We start from the raw sequence: 21,206 nt of genomic DNA, 5'->3' as shown, positions 1-21,206 counted from the left end.
ATAATCCGTGGATATAAACACCATCTTCTGGGGCAGTATCAGCAGTATCCTGAGGAATAACCTACAAGAAGTAAATTTTCCATGTTATTAAACTTCCCCTGCTCTTTGCTTTTTGAGGCATTATGCCACCAGCCAATTTTCAGATCAATCCAAATTGAGAATAATATAGTAACACCTTCCTTTCAGTGTTATTTTACTCAAAACCAAGAGAGCAGATTTCTGTGGGTTTGTTAATTGTCTTTATAGAGGTTATAAAATGAGGCTTGAATCACACAGACAAATATGAACCATATAGGCTGTTTTCTTGAGTGGAGGTCCAGGTCCAATGACAGAATTACTTTTCATTACTTTGAATATACCTCTTCTATAGATGTTATATATTATATTATATATATATATATATATATATCATATGGTATGCCAACCTTACCAAAGAAATACATGTATGTCTTCAGACTGCAGTGAGTTAGTTGCAAATTAATCTTCCAGTCACGATTTCTTTACTACATCTCACTACATCAGGACTCAGATTAATAAAATATTAATTGTCCATACCTGAAATTCATACCCCAGAAGGTCAATAGGGATTCTGTGTTTCCTAGCATAGTTTTGCATTGCTCCAGTTAGGAAAGCTTGAGTAAAATAGAATCCTGACAGCCAAAAAACAGGGGGCTTCCCTAATTCATACCAATCCTGGAAGGAGAAAAGTGACACATTCAATAATCAGAAATAGAAATCCCACACTCTTGACAATTTTCTCCATAACTGCATTCAGAAAAACTAAACAAAACCTATCCCTCCTTTCCCAATAATCCTTTAGCATAAAGGACAATTATATGAAAAGCAGATTAAGAAATTGGCAGCCCTGCCTCTTGTACATCACCTGTAAAAACTTCAGCCTTGCCAGCAAATCTACAATGTAGCTCCCTAATGGCTTTAGACTTGGGTAGGAATGTTGTGCCCACTTCTCAGGAACTTTTCCAATAGGAGACTGCCAGACAGAGCCTCCAGCTCAGCATCCATAACAACCAGTCCTTTATTCTTCTTCAGGTTAATTAGTGTAAGATACGAATAGTTCGATTAAACTGGAATTAGAAAATAAACATTTTTCACACGTTTTGCACGATCTGTAAAACATGACAGGGTAATGGAAAGAAATATAAAAAATTGACTATGGAATCATCTATAGAACTTGTACACCTAATGCATACATACATACCCACATACATATATATATATACACACGTATACACAATTAGCCACATCTGTCAAGTCATGGATTTGTGCAGATTTATTTAAGACTAGGATCAGTAATAATTTCCTTTGTTATCTCTGATACACTCTGTGTTGTTAGGTAAGAGGATAAATTTGGAACTCCAAATGTATTGACCATATACTAAAAGGAAAAAGGTTTAGATCCAAAAGAAGAGGTGGGTAGTGTCTGGAACAAGGATAACTTGGAGACTGAAGGCCAGAAAGGATTAGGGAGAAAATGGAGCAGGGAATGTGAAGAGACAAATAGAAAAGGAGGAGGACAAAGAAAAACCAGAAAGAATGAATGGAGAGGCAGGCAAAGATAAGAAAGAAAATTAGGAAACAAAGTAAAAAAAGAGATCAGGGAACCAAAAAGAAAAATGAAAGTGATTATAGGTTTGTAATCCTAGGAGAGTAATTAGGAAATAAGGTCTAGGGAAAAAGGCAGCAGAAAAAAGGGGGGAAAGGAAATTTTACAAACAGAAGTATATGAGACAATAAAGAAATATACAGAAATATTTCCATCTATCAAGGAAAAGGTTTCATAAACTATAACTGTGCATGTATTACAGTTTCTAAACCCTTTACCCTACAGGTCAGAAATATGAGGAAAATAAAATATAATTGAAGATAAAGATGGTGAAAGGGAAGTTAAAAAAAAAAAAGGAACATAAAAATATTGTTTGCATTCTCTATTCCCAGAGCTTCCTCACACTCTCTTCTTCTATCATATATTTTTTCTCTTTCAGTTCATTTTGCCCCTAGACCATTTTTCCTGACAGCCATCCTAAACTCTGACTTTCCACAAGGAGCAATGGTGCTTGGACTGCAGATAGCACTGCAGACAATTAGAAGGGAACAAAATAAATAAAAGATTTCACACAACAGAGCTTACAGTGTATGATTCACAGGAAATTTTTCCTGCAAATAGAATTATAATAAAATAGAACATTCTTACTGGTTAAATCTTTCCATTTCTTGCACCAGCACAGTGTTCATACTTTCTTCATATCTCACAGGATATTTAAGTAGGCAATTTTCAATGTCAAAATCATTTGGAAGCTGTAAATGACAAAAAATTTGAAAATCATTCCATATATCATTATGCAATGGTTTTCATCACTCAAGGCAAGCAAATGTGAATATTTGTAGAGTAATAGTACCACTAAACTTTCTGATAGTATCTTATCAATACAGTATTCAGTAATTCAATCTAAATAAAAATTACAGGGTTTTTTCATGTTCATCTTTTAAAAAACACTTAGAATTTTTGCTATCATGAAAAGTTATGAATCCCATTCAATTTATTAATTTTAAATCTGTTCATATGAATGAATCAACTGTTCTTCAAGTTCTCTTTGCTCTATTTTCTCTCTCTTTCTCCTGTATTCTACCTACTTAATAAAACTTCTTTTAACTGAAATATGGCTGGGATGTGTTACAGCCACACCAGTTCTTACTTGCACATTGCACTAAATTCTTCCCAGAAGGTTTTTCTTCCAACAGGAAATCTATTTGACACTTAAGATTGTAGTTAAGTAATTTCTGCTTTGAAAAAAGATAAATGGAAGTCATTTGTATAATACAATACCTTGCTGAGAATATCATCTGCAATTGCATAAAGGGTGCTGTCACCTCCCCCAGAAGTTCCCTGAGTGCCTCCTCCTTGTGTTAAAAGCAGAGATTCAAAGAGGGTCTTAGTTTCCTGAAGATCTTTTGCAATATCCACATTGTCATGCAAGCCAAATATCTCTGGTTGCTGAGTAAAGGGAAGACTCTAGGACAAAATAATAAACATCTGCATGGATAAAGCAGCACACTAGGAATCAGGTCCAAGGTTTCTTTAGAAGTCGAGTGAAAAACTACCACTGACTTAACTGCAGGTGGATAAGGACCTTAGCAGCAGGTATTTGCAGGCAACTGCTGGTGATAGAGCCATCACCTCTCACACAGAAAGACATTTCCAAGGAATTCTTGATTATCTATGCTATAGGTCTTCCTGCCTACTTACTGATTCCCTCTCAGAAACATTCTGGATCATGGCAAGGATCATACAGGGGTGCTAGGTAAGAAGCCAAGCACACCATTTAATGTTCTGCAAACCCACCTTTCTAAGGCAGAGAAACATTGAAGTATTTCTTTCATAGTGCTTCATCACTGGAACACTTCAAAAGCTTGTTGCTACTTTTTACCTTAATAAACTCAATGTATTCCTCATATGTGCCTTTTGGTGGAGCATAATAGTTGCCACTGGGAGAAAAAGTGTAGCGAGGATTTTCAATGATGTCTGGATTGTAGAAGTCATCGAGCATTGTCAGCAGCAAACGCCTGTCCCAGTCATCTGTCACTCGGCCTCCATAGTTACACTCCCCAGTCAGGTAAGAGACAGCCTCAAAAGGAACATGGCTGTATTCATTGATGAACAGCTGAAACAGAAGACAGGGGTGATTCTAGAGACTTGCCAGATCTGCAGAACAACAGTGTGACCTAACAGACTAGAAGGCTGGCAGCTACAGCATGTGCAAAGCTGCACTTTATGGAGTTTTCTCTGTAAGTGTTGGAAATTCAAACTGCGAAATATTTTTTTTTTTCAGGTAAAAATTACTATTTAAAATAAAGAGGTGTTAATAGGAAAAGCCTCTTATGAATATCAAAATTACTCAGCCATCCAAGTCATTCTTGAATTATTTACAAGTGGATGGTTTTGCCAGTCTAAACTAGATGGACACTTTTCTGTGCCATAAACAAAAGTGGATTTCACTTAATTTTTCTCCCAGTCTTCAGTACCCTCTGATCTCTTTCATTAACTTCTGTAAGTCAGTTGTAACTCTCCTGACTTTTCTACACAGTGCCTACAGAAGATTCAAGGTCAAGTAGTGTTCACCATTTCATTTGGGGGAAGAAGAATAGTCTGAGGTTCTGTTAACTAACAAAAGAAAATTTCTTCCTAAAAAGCACCATAACAGGTGACATGGTACTACTTAAAGCACAGTGAGCTCTTATATATGACATTTTAACTTTGATAAAACTCATATGCACTTATTATATTCCTTATGTCTATAGGAATATAAATCTCATGAAGAACAAATCTCTTATTTAATTTGTAATTTTGATATTTATATATGATTAACATTCCTTGCTGAAGTCATTAATATCTATGAACATTTGATGTAACTTCTGTTGCATTGCTTCTTTTGACTACCAGCTGGGCTTCCCAAGGCCAGAGCTACAGGGAGCAATCCATGATTTTACCTGGAGCTGCCTGATACTGATCCTCAGTCTGATTCATTAAATCCATAGGGTATATTCCAACCGAGAGGCCCAAACTTCCTCCTCTCCTGAACAAGAGCGTGGAAAAAACAAACTCCAAAGAGAAGTTTCTCCCATACCTTTGTGAAAAGAACAAAGCATTATTGAGCAGTTTCATTACTAGTCTGTAGCTCCTGCTGTGTAACCTGGACAGAGAACACCACATTTGAAATATTGCCACATGAAATTACCTGGCAGAAGGAATTCTTAACTAATCATCTTTATAATTGCAAACCTAAACTCACAACCATAGTAAAAATTTAGCTTATATATTCACTGGACAGAAATCAATATATCTGTGAATAATAAAAAAAACCCAACAAATCCCAAAACTTCAAGAGATGTGCACATTACCAGCTCCTTTCCAGGGCATCCAGAGAAGAACACAGGATCAGAAATAGGATCAGAGAGAAATGACTGAAGCAGGTTTAACCGGAGACCAGTAGGAGGTTCATTTGTCATCTTCACTCCATTCTGCAGAATGGTTACTGGGAACTAGAAGTAAAACCCAGCAAAACTGCATTCAGAAAGTGTGGAATATGCTATATTAAAAATATATTATTACTCTGTGTTTGTTACATAAGCAATTATCTGCAAGAAATTACATTTTAAAGAACAACAGCTTATAAAAAGTCTCCAATGCATTAAGAAAGACTTGCTGTAAGTAACAAATCTGTAGTTTAAAATGTTTTCTAGGTATTCATTACATCACAGATAACACGCAAGATTAAATATTCGAATTTATGTGAAACAAAAACTTGGTGATAGCAAAAATACACAAAATATCATGCATTACAGTATCGAAATATCACAAAGGAAATTTGAGATGATTATGTTTATAATTATTTTTTAAATGTCCTTTATTGATTAAATTATTTCTTCAAAGCCTCATTGTATTTCAGAGAAGTTCTGCATTATCATCAGCTCATTCAGGTTTATAAATATTCCCTCAACATGCCATCAACTTTTCCTTTCCCCAGGTACAGAATCCTGGGGAATGCACATACCTTTGGTGAAGGGTAACTTGTAAGCCAAAGTCTGAAGTCTGGATGACATTTTTCACTGTTAAGCTCCTCACATATTTTCTCCAGCATTGGCATCCAGGAGACAGCTAAATGACAATTTTGTAAACAAACCCAGGTTCCTTCTTCCATTGCTGTTTCAATCATTCTTGTAGCTATAGGTCCTTGTCCTTGGCCTAATGAGATGGACTGAAACTTGTCTCCCACCATCTCTCTGTCATTTGCCAGCTTCAGGAGGCCTTGAACAGGAAGCACAAGATTTTAGCATTTCTTCATGAAAAAGAAGTTATGGTAGAAAATAATATATTTAAAAACTTCTATTACTATTTTGTTTACAGGTACTTACAAATTCCCATGTTTAGGGAGCACAGAATTTTACTAGTGTGACATGATACATTCAAATCTACTTGCAGAAAGTGCAAAATAATCCTCTTTGGGTATTGAAGGGGAATTTCAGGTCCCTAAACTGAAAAGCTGTTCTGCATTACTGTTTTCCCTTTCTGTGTATACTTACTAGACATAGGATCTGCTCCTGGAGATAGCACAAATATTAAGGGGATTGTAGAATTTGAATCTAAGTAACTTTTTGATAGATCAAAAGGTGGTGGCTCTACGAATTTCTTGCCCAGTTTTTCTGTAACAAACGTTGTTATAGCTGGACTAATCTAGTAAAAAAAAAAGCAAATGCAAATCATTAACATAAGCATAGATTAAATAATGTCAGACAGAAATTCTCAGGTGATGCTTGTGGTGTTTGTATTACTCACTTGAAAAACAAGAATAGCATTAATTTTCTTAGTAAAATATGAGGAAAAGCAGATTTATTATTGTAACAGCCACTGCAAATTATGCTACAAAGCATGGAACAGTCTGCAAACACTCCATAACACATCATTTTACCTTGTCTGGTCTTAAGCACCGAAGAACTATAATCTTTTGTAATTCAGTTAATGTATTATTCAATTCTTCTGGTAATGGAAAGCTTTGGGGCTCTTTGCTGTCATACATTTTTTGCCATTCACCTACATTTTCACAGACGTGACTCCTAGAGGGAAAAACCCCCACAGTTACTGTAAAAATCTGGATTTTTTTTTTTATGTTTATCAAAGGCCAATCACATTGTATTGTCATATGACACTTCAGATCTACATCAAAAATAATCCCACAGTTGAGCTGCTCCATGGTGAATGGTGAAACAAGTTCTTCCCACCAATGCCCCCATGCTGCTGCCAACAGACTCCACCTGAGAAGTTCCAAGTTGACAATAAGTTCTGTCCCTTCCTCCAGACAGCACTGCTTGGACCTTCATACGTCTGGGTGAATTGTCTGCCTCCAGTATTTCAGGAAAACACCACACTTTAACTAAAGAAAATTACCAGGAAATTCAACCAGGGAAACAAATGTACTTTCCTTCACACCATATGCAGAGTACTCCTCTGCAATGGACAATTCTCAGACTATCTAAGGGCTGGATCATTATACACATTGTTACTAAAACTCCAAAGGGACTGAAACACCAAACACCTCAAACAATTTCTTCTAACAGAGCAGTGTTTCTGCACTCAGATCCAAATGTGCCAAATATTCGCACTCAGCTATTTATATGCAAGACTTGTACAACCATGCTGGCTCCAGAATTTAGTGTTAAATTCTATTTAAATCCAGGATGAAATTCGACTTATTTCAGAAGATCAGATTTTACCAGAAAAACTCCTTCCCCAGAACTACACTGGAATTCTGCTCTGGCATTCACTGATCCCTTAAAACAGTTTCTCTACCACAGAGACATTCTAAAGGAAAAGTTTCTTTAGGCAATGCCTCAAACAGTTTAGAAAAATAGTTTAATGAAATAATATTATAATTAATGATCTGACTGACTGAAATAAGTGAAGAAAACATAATGGTGAAAAAAGGGGCTGGTTTTACCCTGTTGGCATTCTGGCACTGATTTGGAAAAAACGTATAGCAAACATTTCTTTCAGCATGTTACACACGTGTTGGTCAAAATCAATTAGGGCCAATTCACATCAATATTTTACTATACCTCAGTCTTTTCATAGCTGGCATTTCACTTGCACGACATAATTCATCCCAGCTCTTGTCTGACAGCCAAGATGGAGCTGGATTCGGATACTCATTCTTGAGACCCACACCCCCAGTTAGTAAGAACATAAACTCTTGACGTTCTATTTCATTATTAGCCCTATGTTAAAAAAAAAGAGAAAAATATATTCAGTAATAGAGACACAATTTTAAATAATATAAACCGGTGTTTAAAATTAATTGCACTTCACTGCCACTTAGTAATGCTTCTACTCCATCACTGCCAAGCCACCACTAACCCATGTCCCCAAGTGCCACATCTACACAGCTTTTAAATCCCTCCAGGGATGGTGATTCCACCACTGCCCTGGGCAGCCCATTCTAGGGCTTGACAACCCTTTTGGTGAAGCATTTTTCCAAATGTCTGCTTATTTGTTTTTTTTAAGAGCACAGTTATTCCTGATTTTCAAAGGCTTTATAGAAAATAATGGGTTCTGGGAATAGAGTAGTTTTACAAATTGGGCCAGGAAGAATGGTCCACATACAGACAATACAAATTGTAATTAATGGTTAATGTAATTAACCATTTCCATGACACACCATTAATTTCTGTTACTAAGAGACTATCCCAGAGTGATCTTACATGAGTAGATTGCAGCAGAGCAGAAATGAGAAGAGCAGCTTGTCAGTCTCAAACAGGGAGCGACACACTTGGCAGTACAGATTGTATGTGAAGTGGTCATTCAGGTACTGAAGTCGCTTCTTCAATATTTTGGATTTATTACTAAAAAGAAAAGAAGGGAGAAACTGAGACTTCAAATTGAAAAAGAGGCAATGAGTTAAGAAATCTCAATCTGTTTTGGGCTGTGCATTATATATTTTAGATCCACATGCTCCACAAGGGACTTGGATGCCAGTTTCCCCAAAATTTCAACTACAATTCATGTCTGACAGCACTTTTAAAAGTCCCAAGAAAATAATGAGCTGAAATCAATTTGCTACAGTTAAGTGGTGGCACTCAGTGTTCATAATGGAACAGAGCCAGAGTACATCCTTTCTGTAAGTCTCTTCTTCAAAATAAGTAAGCACATGCTTACTGTCCATGATTCACTTAAACAGTAAATAAAACCAGCAATTACTTCATTAACAAATCATATTTTGCCTCAAAAGCCTGTGTTTACGGAGGTAAATGGTTTCCAAATGGATAGATAAAAGAGAATGAAAACACTTTGTTTTCCACCAGGAAGCCTCTCTTTACCTGTCATGAATGGAGTGGATGAAGAGGTTGACAAACCAGCTCAGGGAGTACTGGTACATGGGGTCGATGTTGGCCAGGTCTGCGATGGTGAAGAAGAGCACGGCCGAGTGCTGTGCCACGGGCCGATAGGCCTCCCGCGACTCGGCGATCTTCTGCTCCGTTTTCTCTGCAACCTAAATGGCAATAGTAGGGGACAGAAAACAGCTTTCAATATTGTTTGTACAGGGATATTACTACCTAATAACATTACTAAAATAGTTCTGTGCAGCACTTTGTAACACCAGAATAAGGCAACTTCCACGTTGCAGAAGGTGCCGTCAATAGGTGATGCCCACGCTGGGTTGGCCCCACCACTGCCTGATCTATTTACCTGTTCTACAGGGGGCAATAATGACAAGAAAGGAGGCATAACATTTGCCATGCACCAAAAGTATCAATCTACCTGCAATATTCAAAAATATGACTGATTGTATTTAAACTCTGTATTTAAATACATTCAATAGGTATTTAAATTGTACTTATTCTACTATAAATCAGCTTTATACAAAAATACGTTGAATATAAAAAAGTATTTCAAAATTTGGCTATCAGGTAAATTCTGAGATTACATTTGATATTCATTAACAAATATCAGTAAAACAAATATCAGCCTAGAGAAAACACTAATATTTGATTTGTGTAAAATCTATAGTTATTAAAAATGTAAAGAAAAAAATCCTGTTTTCTCTCATCAATATTATTTAGCTCTCACTGACTTCAACTGGTATTTTATGTATTAAGAATAACAAAAGAATCTTGCATAGCTATATTAGTCTAATTACTGATTACTAATGTCTTCTTTAATACTTTTTTCTTTTAAAAAGTAGTTCCTTCCTTTATCTTAACACGTTACCTTAACTTCAGAATTTAATGTATTTCACTCAGTTCTTAAAGACAGATACAGATGCTTTAAAACATTCAAAATTAATGACTGAAAAAACTACCAGTGAAGATTCTAAAATAGATCTGATTTTATTTCTCCACACATTTCACAAGTACAGAATTGCTCCTTCTGCTGTGCATCTAACTCAGAGTCCTTCTGCCAGTTGCAAATGTAACATTTAATTTCTAAGTATGGTTAAGGGAAGCACACATACACTCTCCTTACCTGCTGTTTTTTTGTGATCTCATTAGACATTACTTTAGCAGAATCCAAGACCTGGATGGCAGTTTCATCTTCCAGAATATCCCCTTCAGATGAATGTAAAGTTTCTAAAATTTTCTTCTCAATTTCTTTTAGACTCTTTTTATTGGCTGCAGACTGAACGATGAGAGCATTTCTTTCCTCTTCTAAATCTGGCCTAATGAAGAAAAACACAAACCACAAAATCAGTCAATGCTCATCTTCCACTGTCTGCAAAAGAAGCCCATGAAAATGATTCCCTCTTCCTGCAATTAGTAATTGTGAATATTCTCTTCAGTTTAAATAAGACTTTGCTCTTCAACATCTATTTATGATTGTGAGTAAAGATTTACTTCCATCCAGTCTTTGGAAACAATGGTCTAATCTTTAATGTCCCAGCATTTTGCAAACAACAATCCATCCTACTTTTCCTTTATCATATCTCTGCTGCCTGAAAAAACACCATAGATTATCCAGAAGCAGTTTACACATTTTTTAGCAAACAGAGTTTAGCCCAATTCCACAGACATGTCTGTACAACACCATACTACTACTCTGTATCTCTGTGAGGGTTCCAATATCACCCATAATCACTTTCAGAGGTACTTTGCATTTATTTCATACAAATTTAAAATGAAATATTCATAATTCTGCATCCTTGTCTGGCAGCTTTGCAAAAACAATAATGATTTGAACTTCAAATAATGTTTGCATAGTTTTCTAATATTCAAGGAATATTTCAGGAGACAATTGCCATGAAAAACAATGATTTCACATCTGCTATATTTACCTACCCCACACTAAACATGACAATCTGGTTTTTTTAAAGCTATTACTGAGCAACATTTACACCATGTAACATTCCTTTTGCTATGCAATAAATTAATCTCTCATATCCTTGGAATTATGACATAAAAAATTTAATGGTCATTGCCATACAGAGAGACTTACCTCTCCTCTGCCACGACAATACCCAGCAATTGGTCTTCAAGTCCCTCTGGTGTTATCATAAAATTCAGTAATAAAACTTTCGTAGCAAGTTCAGGCATATAATGTGGATTTCTTAGTTTTGTGGTAATAAAAAACTTGAAATCACTGGAATATTCAATAATGGACTCACCAAGCCTGATACATTCCATGCCTCCTAAAATTAAGAGGAGAAATGTTAAAAAACCCCCCACTTATCTACTCCAACTATTTACAGGAAAACCCCCAATATTTCATTAAGTAGAAGCAAACTTTTTGTCAGTGACAAATTTTCTGAAAAGCAAAAATTAATAAACAAATCTGATAATTTGAAAAATTCTCAGCAAATTCAATGGGGCCACATTTTACTCTTAGCAGGTGAAACCAAGTCAATCTGATGACTACTGTACTTTCAATTTGCATATACAAAATAAAAGTAGGGATGGTAATAGAGAATTGTGGAATTATTGTCATATATTATATTCTTACGGACTACTCTTTCCTTGAGTTACCTGCCTGAAAAAAGGAGAGGAAACTTCCAAAAAAAAAAAAAAAAAAAAAGAGAGAGAGAAACATATCTGTCTTTATCTGCATTTTTCTGTCATTTTACAGGAGGAAAATGAAAATTGAAAACCAAATTCATAGCTACTTAGCAAGTGTCAGAGAGAAGAAAATTGTGCCTTAAGCAAAAGGCCTTGACAGCTTTTCTTGATCTGTACAGCATTTAGCAAATATTATTATAAGCCTAAAGCACACGAAAATGAACAAGCAAAACAATTTCAGTGACAATGTTCCATTTGAAGAATTTATTTAGTCTCCTATAGTGACGAGGTGGAGGTTTTTTTATTGTGGTAAAGGGGAATGACAATTAATAAAAATAAAACTTGAGGCTGCTGTGAAATTCCCCTTCTCTTGCCACAGTAGCACAAAGTCAGAGAGCACCATGGAAACCATCAGACAGTACCAGAGACTACGAGCTGGACAGGAATGAAATACAATTTAGGTTCAAAATTCACATTGCTGTACCTTGTTTAAAGGTCTGTTTGAGCAGCAGAGGCTCAAGAGATGGGTCTAGTTCCTCTCCAACGTTTTCCATCAGCAGTGGAGTCCCAAACTGGATGCAGTTCTCCACGGTTCTCATATAATCCGTGTCGCTGATCTTGATAACATTCAGACGGTTTTCCTTCTCGAAATTCTTGACCCATTTATTTGCTTGCCCTTGAGGATCAATCATTAATGGCCTAGAACATACGAGAAAGTTTCTCAGTGCTTGCAGGAGTTTTTCAAAATTTTAAACTTTTGCACATGTTTGTGTCAGGCTGTCGAGGAAGAAGTGATACAATTTTGATTATGTTGTTTTAAGAGATGGGTGTAAAATGGATGTGCAGGTGTTTTATCATCATTTGACAAGTAATAGCAGAAATAGTTTCAAAGGTTGCAAAAATATTTATAACATTTTTTGTAAAATACACATATAATCACATCATGCAGAATTCTTGTAAAATCTTGTTCTGCTTCTCCTCTGGATTCTCAGTATTTAGAATCTATTAATTTTTACAGGTTTTGATTTTCTTCCTATATGTTTTTTCACATTAAAAAAATAAAAATGAACAATTATTTTGAATTTAATCTGAGATGCTGGTATTTCAGCCAATGTAAGACTGGAAATGTAAGCAGGGTGGGGAAAGGTGATAATATTTAATTTTGTAGAATTTGTAAATTTTGTAAATTTGTTCAACATGTGCATGTGCTGCTTTTGTCTATATGTATGTATTTTAATTAGTAAGGCATAAAAGATATCAAACACTTCCTCTAACTGCACCTTCAGAGAACTAAGCAATATTCTAAATATGGAATTCACATTGTCAATCTGAAAGTAATCTGAATCTGTCATGAAGACTAATTCTTAAGCGAACAGATCACAAGAACATTACTAGAAAATTCTATATTCTTATATTTTCACTGAGTGCAGACTATTTGCAGACAGATAACACAAGTTTTCATATAATGCAATACATATCATCTTTGAAATAATATTTCAATAGGAATTAAAAAAAAAAGTTGTTAAAGGTCCTAAAAGAATTCTTTCTACATAGATGTGAGTTTCCCACAAAAAAAATGCCTATAAAAGATAAAATTCTCATCTGATAACCTTGTAACTGTAAGAACCTGAAATGACTGTGGGATCTGGACCCTTCAATGTACATAACCTGAATCCTGTCATTAAACATGTAAAGAATGAGAAATTTGGTGAGAGGAAAGCTTTCAACTACATACACAAACCTCTAAAGTGTTATCCCTCTTACATTTCACAGGAGAGGGATAAAAAGATTTCACTCCTCTTTTCAATTGCATTGCTCTTAGATTGTCTCCAGATATTTAGTTTTCTTTTTCTAAAAAAGGAGGAACTTGTTTGGATTTGAAACAATTTGTCACCTACCAACGTCTTGAATTTTCAACAATGACCCCATTGTCTACAGAAAATGCATCAGTTGGCAAACCAGCAATATTCCAGGCTCTGATTTTTATTGGGTCACCAAGATTCTGACTCAAAGAGAAATCCTCAGAACAAGGGATATTTTTCTCCTGTAAAAGAGAAAAAAAAAAGAAAAAAAAAAGAGAAAACCATATTTCTCTTTATTGTGTGTTCCTTTACATCTTTTATTACATGCCACTTCAATCCAAAGTGACAATGTGCATTTCCTTTTATGAGTCCAAAGTAGGTCATGTATAAGCAAAAATCCTGGGAAAAATAAAACCATGGTTTCAATAACTAACTACATTTCTCCACTGAATATTTACTCTCTCTTGATTTGTCCAATTTTTGGTACGTTTTACATGTGGGTGTTTTGTTATGCAAAGTTTTGACAATGTATTACCTTAAGAAACTCATGCAGAGCTGGAAATCATCTCATGAATGCACCTTTCATTAAATCACTACAGCAATCCAGTGCTGATTTGTTACTGTTTAAAGTCACAATAAGTGACTCCAAATTATTTGATTTATGAATTATGGCGTTTGTATAATTATGTTGAAACTGTCCCTTTGTAAACAGAATAATCAGCCATTTAATTAACACACAAATAAGTGATGGTGTAAGTTACAGAAATTCTTTTACATTATACATAGCTGCATTTTAAATGTAATTCTTTCATTTAAAAGAAAAATACAGAAAACACTGAGATTTTACTTAAGCAAGAATCAAGCCTTACAAAGTCCATGATGTGCTCTGACTTCTGACACGCTACTGTAAGTGTAAATGCACTGATTTAATTAAATTCAAATCCAAAGAATATTGGATCAGCAGAGTTGATCCCATTGGTCTTAATGAGGTTTACTAGGCTAACGTTAAATAAATGGCAAGGCATTTTTGAAGCCTTTTGCAGCAGTCTGAAAAAAAGCAAGCACTTATTTAAATCTAAGATAACCTTCTAACCTGGCACAGTTTGCTCCAATCTTTGGTACATTCTTGTCGAAATGCAGCAGTAAAAGCTCCCAGATACGCTATTACTCCAGCTGATACCAGAACATCACCTGTCAGATTATCATATTCCTCTTGAAGATCTTTTGCAGCTTTATCCCATCTATGACAAGCAGAATATAAAGAAAAAAATGGTGCTGAAACCTCCACATTAATGACATTGATGTTAAAACAACTGTTTGTTGTTATTCTTCAACTTCAGGTAGAAATATGAAAACCTCATTTATGTATTTTATTCTCCTGTTGAGGAATTCCTCTACAATTCTCCGGCTGTTGCTGCCCATATTTTTACATTACAAACAATTTAGGAATATTTCAAGATCCCAAGCATTCTTAAGCACTGCAGTCCTCAGACAGATATACAGCATTAAAGGCTCAGGAGAAGGGAAATTCAAATCTATTCCTACAGTCGTTGTTAAATCTGACATTTCAACTTTTAACATGACCTGTTTTCTCCTCCACCCAGGCCTCCAATCAACTTCCTCGCTCGTTGCAGTGTTTTGGTCACACAGATCAACCTGGAATCTAAAACGAGCCCTTTTCTTCAGTCTTCTCAGTGAAGGTTTGTGTTCCAAAGCAGCCAAACGACCTTCAACTTCTGCAAGTTCTGCCCTCTTCTGGTTCAGGAGTGTCATTTGTCTCTGCCAAGGACTCCTCGCCACTCTCAAACGCTCCTTCTTGGTTTCAATCTCCTACTCAGTTACAACAAAGACACAAATGCTCAAGTAGGTTTTTGTAACTTAACATCAATACAATGCTTTGGTGACATCACCGAGCAAAGGGAGGATGCCAGAGCACTGAGGGACTGGGATCAAAAAACACCCTTTGACACACTGTGAGACACCTCCATTCCCTATATCCATTTGCATAAACCCTCCGCTGCCGAGGGAAGCTTTGGCCACCACTTGTGGATCAAACTCTGGATTAGTCAAGTATTCAACCGAATCTTCTGCATGACGGCTTCCTGGGTGAGGAAAGGATCAGAGCTCAGCAAAGTCGCGGGGCGGGAAACTTGGAAATCAACTGACTGATTGGTCATTTCTCTACACGTGCAATAGGAAAGAATCTTTCATTATTAACTGTTGAGAGAAACCACTGCTAATTCGTTTCTTTTGGTCTTCCTGTTGCTATTTGTGGTTTTTTTCCCCATTTTCATCCTAATCCTGTCCTTAGCCCTTTACAATTGTGCTGTTTACTACATCTCCATATGGCAGCTCCCTAAGTGCTAAGAGCATTACGTCACATGGAGCCGTATTTTATGCTCTCCCTCATGTAAAATACATTAATTTCATTATTTGCTATCTTTTCTCAAGACACAACTGTTTACAGGTTCAGAAGAAACAGAAGGAGACAGCTCTCTATGCCACTTCCAGTAGACTTCTGGAATGCTTTGTAAAAAGATCTTGTAATCCATAAAGTTTACATGAGCTTAAGAGGATTAGAGAATTACACAAAAGAGATCCACTGAAAGCTACTAAACACACAGAAACTACAGTCTAGCTTGGAAGTCCTTCATTTAAAGTGCCAGAGGCTGGAAGAATATTTGAGAAATTATCATATATACTGTTCCCACTCAGAGTCATAGAATATGGGAAGGGACTCACAAGGATCATTATTTCCATCTCTTGGCTCTGAACCCGACAACATGAAAAATCCCACTGTGTGCCTAGAAACGTTGTCCCAGTGTCTCATGAACTCTGGTAGCCTTGGTGCTGTGCCCACTACCCTGTGGAGCCTTCTGAGATGTCACATACAAGGCTCACCCTGAGGAAGTTTGGCTCACTTGCCATGACCACACCCACTCTACAGAGATACCCTATCATGTTGTAATGATCCCTAGTGACAACAGAAGCTGACTAGATTGGACAAATGAAGTCTCTAATATAGAATTTTCTAATTTTTTTTCCTGCAAGAAGGTGTTTAAGTGGTAACAATCACTGAAAAAGCCTTACCGGAAGAGGGCTCTCAGAACAGTTTTTTCAGCTCCCTTAGAAATTGATGTTGCCAAGCATTTCTTGGCTCACAGTCCAGTAATCCAAAATCTACAGGAACACAGTAGGAAATACCCTTTCAGGCTTTAAGACATACACACAACAAAACATTACAAACCTCTTTTATTTCAAACTCATGCATATCTAATACTGATGACCTTGTATCTGCTTGAGACAAATAATAAAGCAGAAATTCCACCAGCTCAAACATTTCCTTCAATCATACTTAAAGTCAAAAAGTAAACAGGGTCTCTGGGAAGTTTGTGTTACCTATTATCAATACATGAGTTAAGCAAATTAAATGTGTTCTCTTGGCACATTACAAAATTTGGAAAACGGAATTCTGAAAGTTTTCAGTAGAATGATGGACAGAGGCCATAAGTAGTTGTCTACTTTAATGGACCTTGGGGGATCCTGTCTATTGGACAAGTGTTGGGGAGAACATCAATTACATTTTTATTTCTAAGTGCCATTTTACCTTGCCTCCAGCCCCTGAAGGATTTGGAATTTTCTCAGGTTTTTTTCCCATTATGACACAGACAGCAGCCATGACAAGTTTGACACCAGATGGAGGATTTTTCATTGTTTTGACAACTGCTATATCAGAAGGCTAAACAAAAAACACATGTGGAAAATTATAACAATATTATGCCTTTCTCACCATTCAATAAATGAACTGAGAGAAACAAGAGGAATTATAACACCATTACCAATGAATGTAACTGGTAATAGAGGACTTTTAGAAAGGATGAGACAGTGTTAGCATAAAATTAACAATATCCATCAATGTATATTATGCATCAATGCATCCTATCCTACGATTAAATAAAGTTAGGTTTTAAAAAGTCCACGTCAGAATATTTTTGATACACTTCTGTGCCATCTAAGACATCTTGTATTCTTCTAAACTACTACTAAAATATCTCTCACTTTACTAAATTCCTGCAGGACTTTCTCAACAATACAGTTTTCTGATCTTATCTAAGTCATGACAAGGACAAAACCTTTAAACCAAAGATCCAGAGAATTCTTAGTCACAAACAAATGCTGTGACACTGGTGGTCAACACTAGCTCAGCTGAAAGAGGAAATTCAGCAGATGCCACTGTTGATCATCTCAGGTTTTGGTTACTTTTCCCAAAAGTGGGTTTTTCTTCAAATAAACAGTTTTTTAAATGCTCAATAGTCTGAGTACATAACAGGAAATGGGCCTGAACAATGACTGTACAAGGCCTTTCCTTTGCCAAATTGAGGAAATGTAACACTTAAATTATTTTCATTTTAGTGCAATCATTCCCAAATAAATGGAAATGTTAAATAACACTTTCAAACGCTGAAGTTTAGGTCAGCTTGCCTTCAAAGTGTCAAGAGCACCAATTGCAGCCTCCAGGACAGGTATTGCCTGTGCCAGGTCACTCTCACATTCATTTTTCAATGCCTGAGCTTCTTCAGCTTTTTCTGTAGCAATTTCTTCATCTACTTTCACAACTTTTCTTTTTTCTTCTACTTCTGCAGATTCTACTTCTATTATCTGAGGAAAAAAACCCATATGAGTAGGTTTATATGTTGTATTTTAGAGTAAGAATGTAATTTTCTTTTGGCTCTAAGGATATAAGCATAAATAATGGCAAGTTTCACAATACTGCAAACTCTTTTAAACAAGAACTGAGTTTAAAAGCCTCAACTTTTACTTCCTGAAAGTCACATATCAGTGACATCAGTACACACATTAAAAGCCACAAAGTTCTATTTGTATAAGTCTACCTTCATCATTTTTGCGTTTTCCACTTTAGCCTCTTCCAGTTTGGGCTGCAGCTGAACTAGTTCTTGTCTCATCTCAGCAACCTATGCATATGCAAAAGGATCAGGTAGGATTCAGAAAGGTCAAGTACCATTTCCAGGAATTTCTGTAAAACCTAGATTTTACCTAATGACTAATTTCTTGACAGAAGGATGTAACAGTTTTGAATCAAAACATTTCTGAGACTTATTTTTACTTCATACGTACGACATCTGATTCTAAGAACTCTGTTCACTAATAGTCACCTGTTAACCGTCTAGGAAAGAGAAGCTCTGTTCATTTACTGCTTAGCAACATATGTTTAGAGATATATGGTTTCTAGCACAAGGAAAGAAAAGGCAAATTACATTTCTTACAGTTTTACTGTTGAAGATTGAGTGAAACAAAATCCGAAGTTACACTTTTGACTGTCTTCCCCAGGAAAAGACCTGCATTTGACAAACATTTTCTATTTTCAGTTCCATATTTGTCCTACCTCACCTGTAACTCAGCAAAAGCTAGTTTTTCTAGTCCATTCACATATTTTTTCTTGGCTTTCATTACACTGTCTCGTTTCTCAGTAAGAAGTCTCTGAAATGCAGCAATAAGCTCAAGATAAGAAGTAGGAGTAACATAATTGTGGCGTCCCAGACTTCGCAAGAACCTATTAAAAACAATAAAAAGCTAAGAGTAACTTTAAGTTATGATTTACTCTTTTAGTTTATTGTTGGCAAAGTTATGTAACTGTTTGTTGAATAATAAGAATAAACAATTTCAACAATTTTATATGATGTCTTTATGCAGGCAGATAGTTATGTTAACTTTTAATATAGAAATGAGTGGTAATTAAACTCGATCATCCACTATTTTATTGATTAATGGTTGTTTTCAAAAGAAATAGACTGACCTTTCAGAGAGTGCCAAAACTGAAGTATGAAAGTATTTACAGATGGGCACAACTCCCTGACGCTCAGTGTCTGTGAGCTCGAGTGTTTCTAAGAACTTACTGGCCACACGCTCAAGGGCATCTTCAGGCCATGGCTGAGGGAGAAGAAAGGAGTAAAGAATTTTTAGAATTCAACTGTCAGCAGTCTTCATACTTAAAAATCAATTTTTACCATTCAAAACACCAGAATGAGACACACTAGTCCCAGCTGTGTCTGAAGAATAATGAACTGATACAAGAGTTAGCTCAGGCAAAAAGGTCACCACCCATGCAATATTTTCTGGCATCTCCAGGCTGATGTTCTAGTTCAAAGCTACACAATGTCATTCTATCCAATCATTTCTGTATCTGTTGTCATCCTTTGGCAGAAAAATCAATTGACATCAGCACTGGGCAAAGCTCTAGAGCTGACTGTGCTTTAGTGAGAGCAATACTGCTCGCAGTAAGGATCTCTAACTACAGGAACTCTCCAAGTTTTATTCTGCTATAATAGATCTACAAATAAACAGTAGGATTTGTATTTGTTACTCATTCCTACAATGAATGATCTGCTTAACAGGTAGCAGCAATTAAGATCATTTTACAGTCACCCTGAAATGGTTTCACCAGCCCTTTAAAACATACACATTATGTAGTAAAATGACAAATTACCATCATGAAACTAAGACTACTCACTATTTCAGAAATTTGTAGTAGTAAAATCTAAGTTTATTTAATTGCAGAAACGTTGAGATCACACATCAAGGAGCTCCCAAAAAACTACAGGAAATGCCTACGACTTTAAAATCCTGAAAAACAAGGAGCACTTCTACAAAGAAGACAAAAGAAAGTCTAATGGGCATAAAAATATAGAGTGTTAGAAAATGGAAGCAGCTTTTTGAGGAAACAATACAAATATTTTCCCATACCTGGAACCAATCAATGGTACAGCAATTGATGAGTGATGGGAACTGCCTCAGCCGGTTGCGGAAGGCGTCTCCGATGGGGCTGAATGCCACCACAATGTGGAGGTTTTCTTTGCAGAAGTTCACAAAATATGCAAACAAGGCCAAGGGACTGAAGTCTTCACCTTTACTGTCAGTCTGAACTACTGCACGAACACCCTTAGGGATAATGCAGAGCATAAGAAATGTTCTATCATGTCTCATTAAGGCCATCTGAAGTCCTATAGCAATCCTGTTAGTGAGAGCATCACCATGAAATGAAATCTTTTATTATAAATGAAACAGGCAAAATAAAACAGAAAACCAGAAAAAGCAGTAAATACTCCCTGAGAATAGATTTATCTGTGACCCTGACAACTCACTCTAGAAATTATCTGTTGCCTTTGAGCAACTGAGAATAGGTCAGAACAAAACCAAAAAATCCATCCCAAGATGAGTTTCAGATGGACAAGACAGGCTAAGATGAGACAGAGGTTTAAGACACATTCTGAAAAATCAAAATGCATAATTAGCTCCCTGATGAAATAAAATGCCAAAGCTTTCAATGACAAATAATAACTTTTTTAGCTTTAATATTATATTAAAATAATCTGTAATTACCTAACTGGAGAGGAAGATTTAAGTTTAAACATCAAAACATACTCTGTTAATTCGTCTACCACAAACCGTAATCTCTCAAAACAAGAAGAAACCCGAATATTTGAAATTAAAATCTACTTCATAGAAGTATTATCCTCAATTAATTAACAATCCTTGAAGCACTGAATATAAAGTCCTAAAACTCAAATTACTCTTCCACAGAGGCATGTATACTTTACATAAGATTAAAATAAATGACAAAAATGAGTTTAATAACAATAGAGTTAAAGTGGAATTATTTTGATGGAGCAGATTTAAATGAGTAAAAACCAGCTTTGCTACTACTGACATGTTATGGGTAGCTACCAAATTCTAGATACATCCATTGCATATGTTAATAAAAACTATTTTTAAAAAAAATTTGCCTGAGTACATTGCATCTTTACTTCTGAGCCTAACTTCATGAAGCAC

The 21,206-nt window shown here is 35.9% G+C and overlaps 1 protein-coding gene across 1 annotated transcript in view; it reads right to left on the bottom strand.

Annotated features, from left to right (window-relative positions):
- DNAH12 (dynein axonemal heavy chain 12) overlaps positions 1-21,206 on the bottom strand; it is a 60,119-nt gene that overhangs the window by 2,025 nt on the left and 36,888 nt on the right. Inside the window, 34 exon segments of the mRNA XM_032699095.1 lie at positions 1-61; positions 556-693; positions 884-984; positions 987-1,068; positions 1,070-1,085; positions 2,213-2,316; positions 2,846-3,031; positions 3,447-3,680; positions 4,507-4,532; positions 4,535-4,643; positions 4,918-5,058; positions 5,571-5,824; positions 6,100-6,250; positions 6,486-6,630; positions 7,630-7,788; positions 8,272-8,412; positions 8,887-9,059; positions 10,034-10,226; positions 11,000-11,192; positions 12,041-12,255; positions 13,455-13,600; positions 14,452-14,599; positions 14,943-15,001; positions 15,003-15,185; positions 15,317-15,382; positions 15,384-15,436; positions 15,439-15,460; positions 16,449-16,538; positions 16,966-17,097; positions 17,841-18,017; positions 18,251-18,331; positions 18,768-18,930; positions 19,174-19,307; positions 20,121-20,315. Coding sequence (XP_032554986.1) covers positions 1-61; positions 556-693; positions 884-984; positions 987-1,068; positions 1,070-1,085; positions 2,213-2,316; positions 2,846-3,031; positions 3,447-3,680; positions 4,507-4,532; positions 4,535-4,643; positions 4,918-5,058; positions 5,571-5,824; positions 6,100-6,250; positions 6,486-6,630; positions 7,630-7,788; positions 8,272-8,412; positions 8,887-9,059; positions 10,034-10,226; positions 11,000-11,192; positions 12,041-12,255; positions 13,455-13,600; positions 14,452-14,599; positions 14,943-15,001; positions 15,003-15,185; positions 15,317-15,382; positions 15,384-15,436; positions 15,439-15,460; positions 16,449-16,538; positions 16,966-17,097; positions 17,841-18,017; positions 18,251-18,331; positions 18,768-18,930; positions 19,174-19,307; positions 20,121-20,315 — 4,471 coding nt within the window.

The sequence above is a fragment of the Chiroxiphia lanceolata genome, chromosome 11, assembly GCF_009829145.1.
Source record: "Chiroxiphia lanceolata isolate bChiLan1 chromosome 11, bChiLan1.pri, whole genome shotgun sequence".
Taxonomy (NCBI): Eukaryota; Metazoa; Chordata; class Aves; order Passeriformes; family Pipridae; genus Chiroxiphia; species Chiroxiphia lanceolata.
The sequence above is the reverse complement of the archived record's forward strand: the minus strand, read 5'-3'. Positions and strand labels throughout refer to the sequence as shown.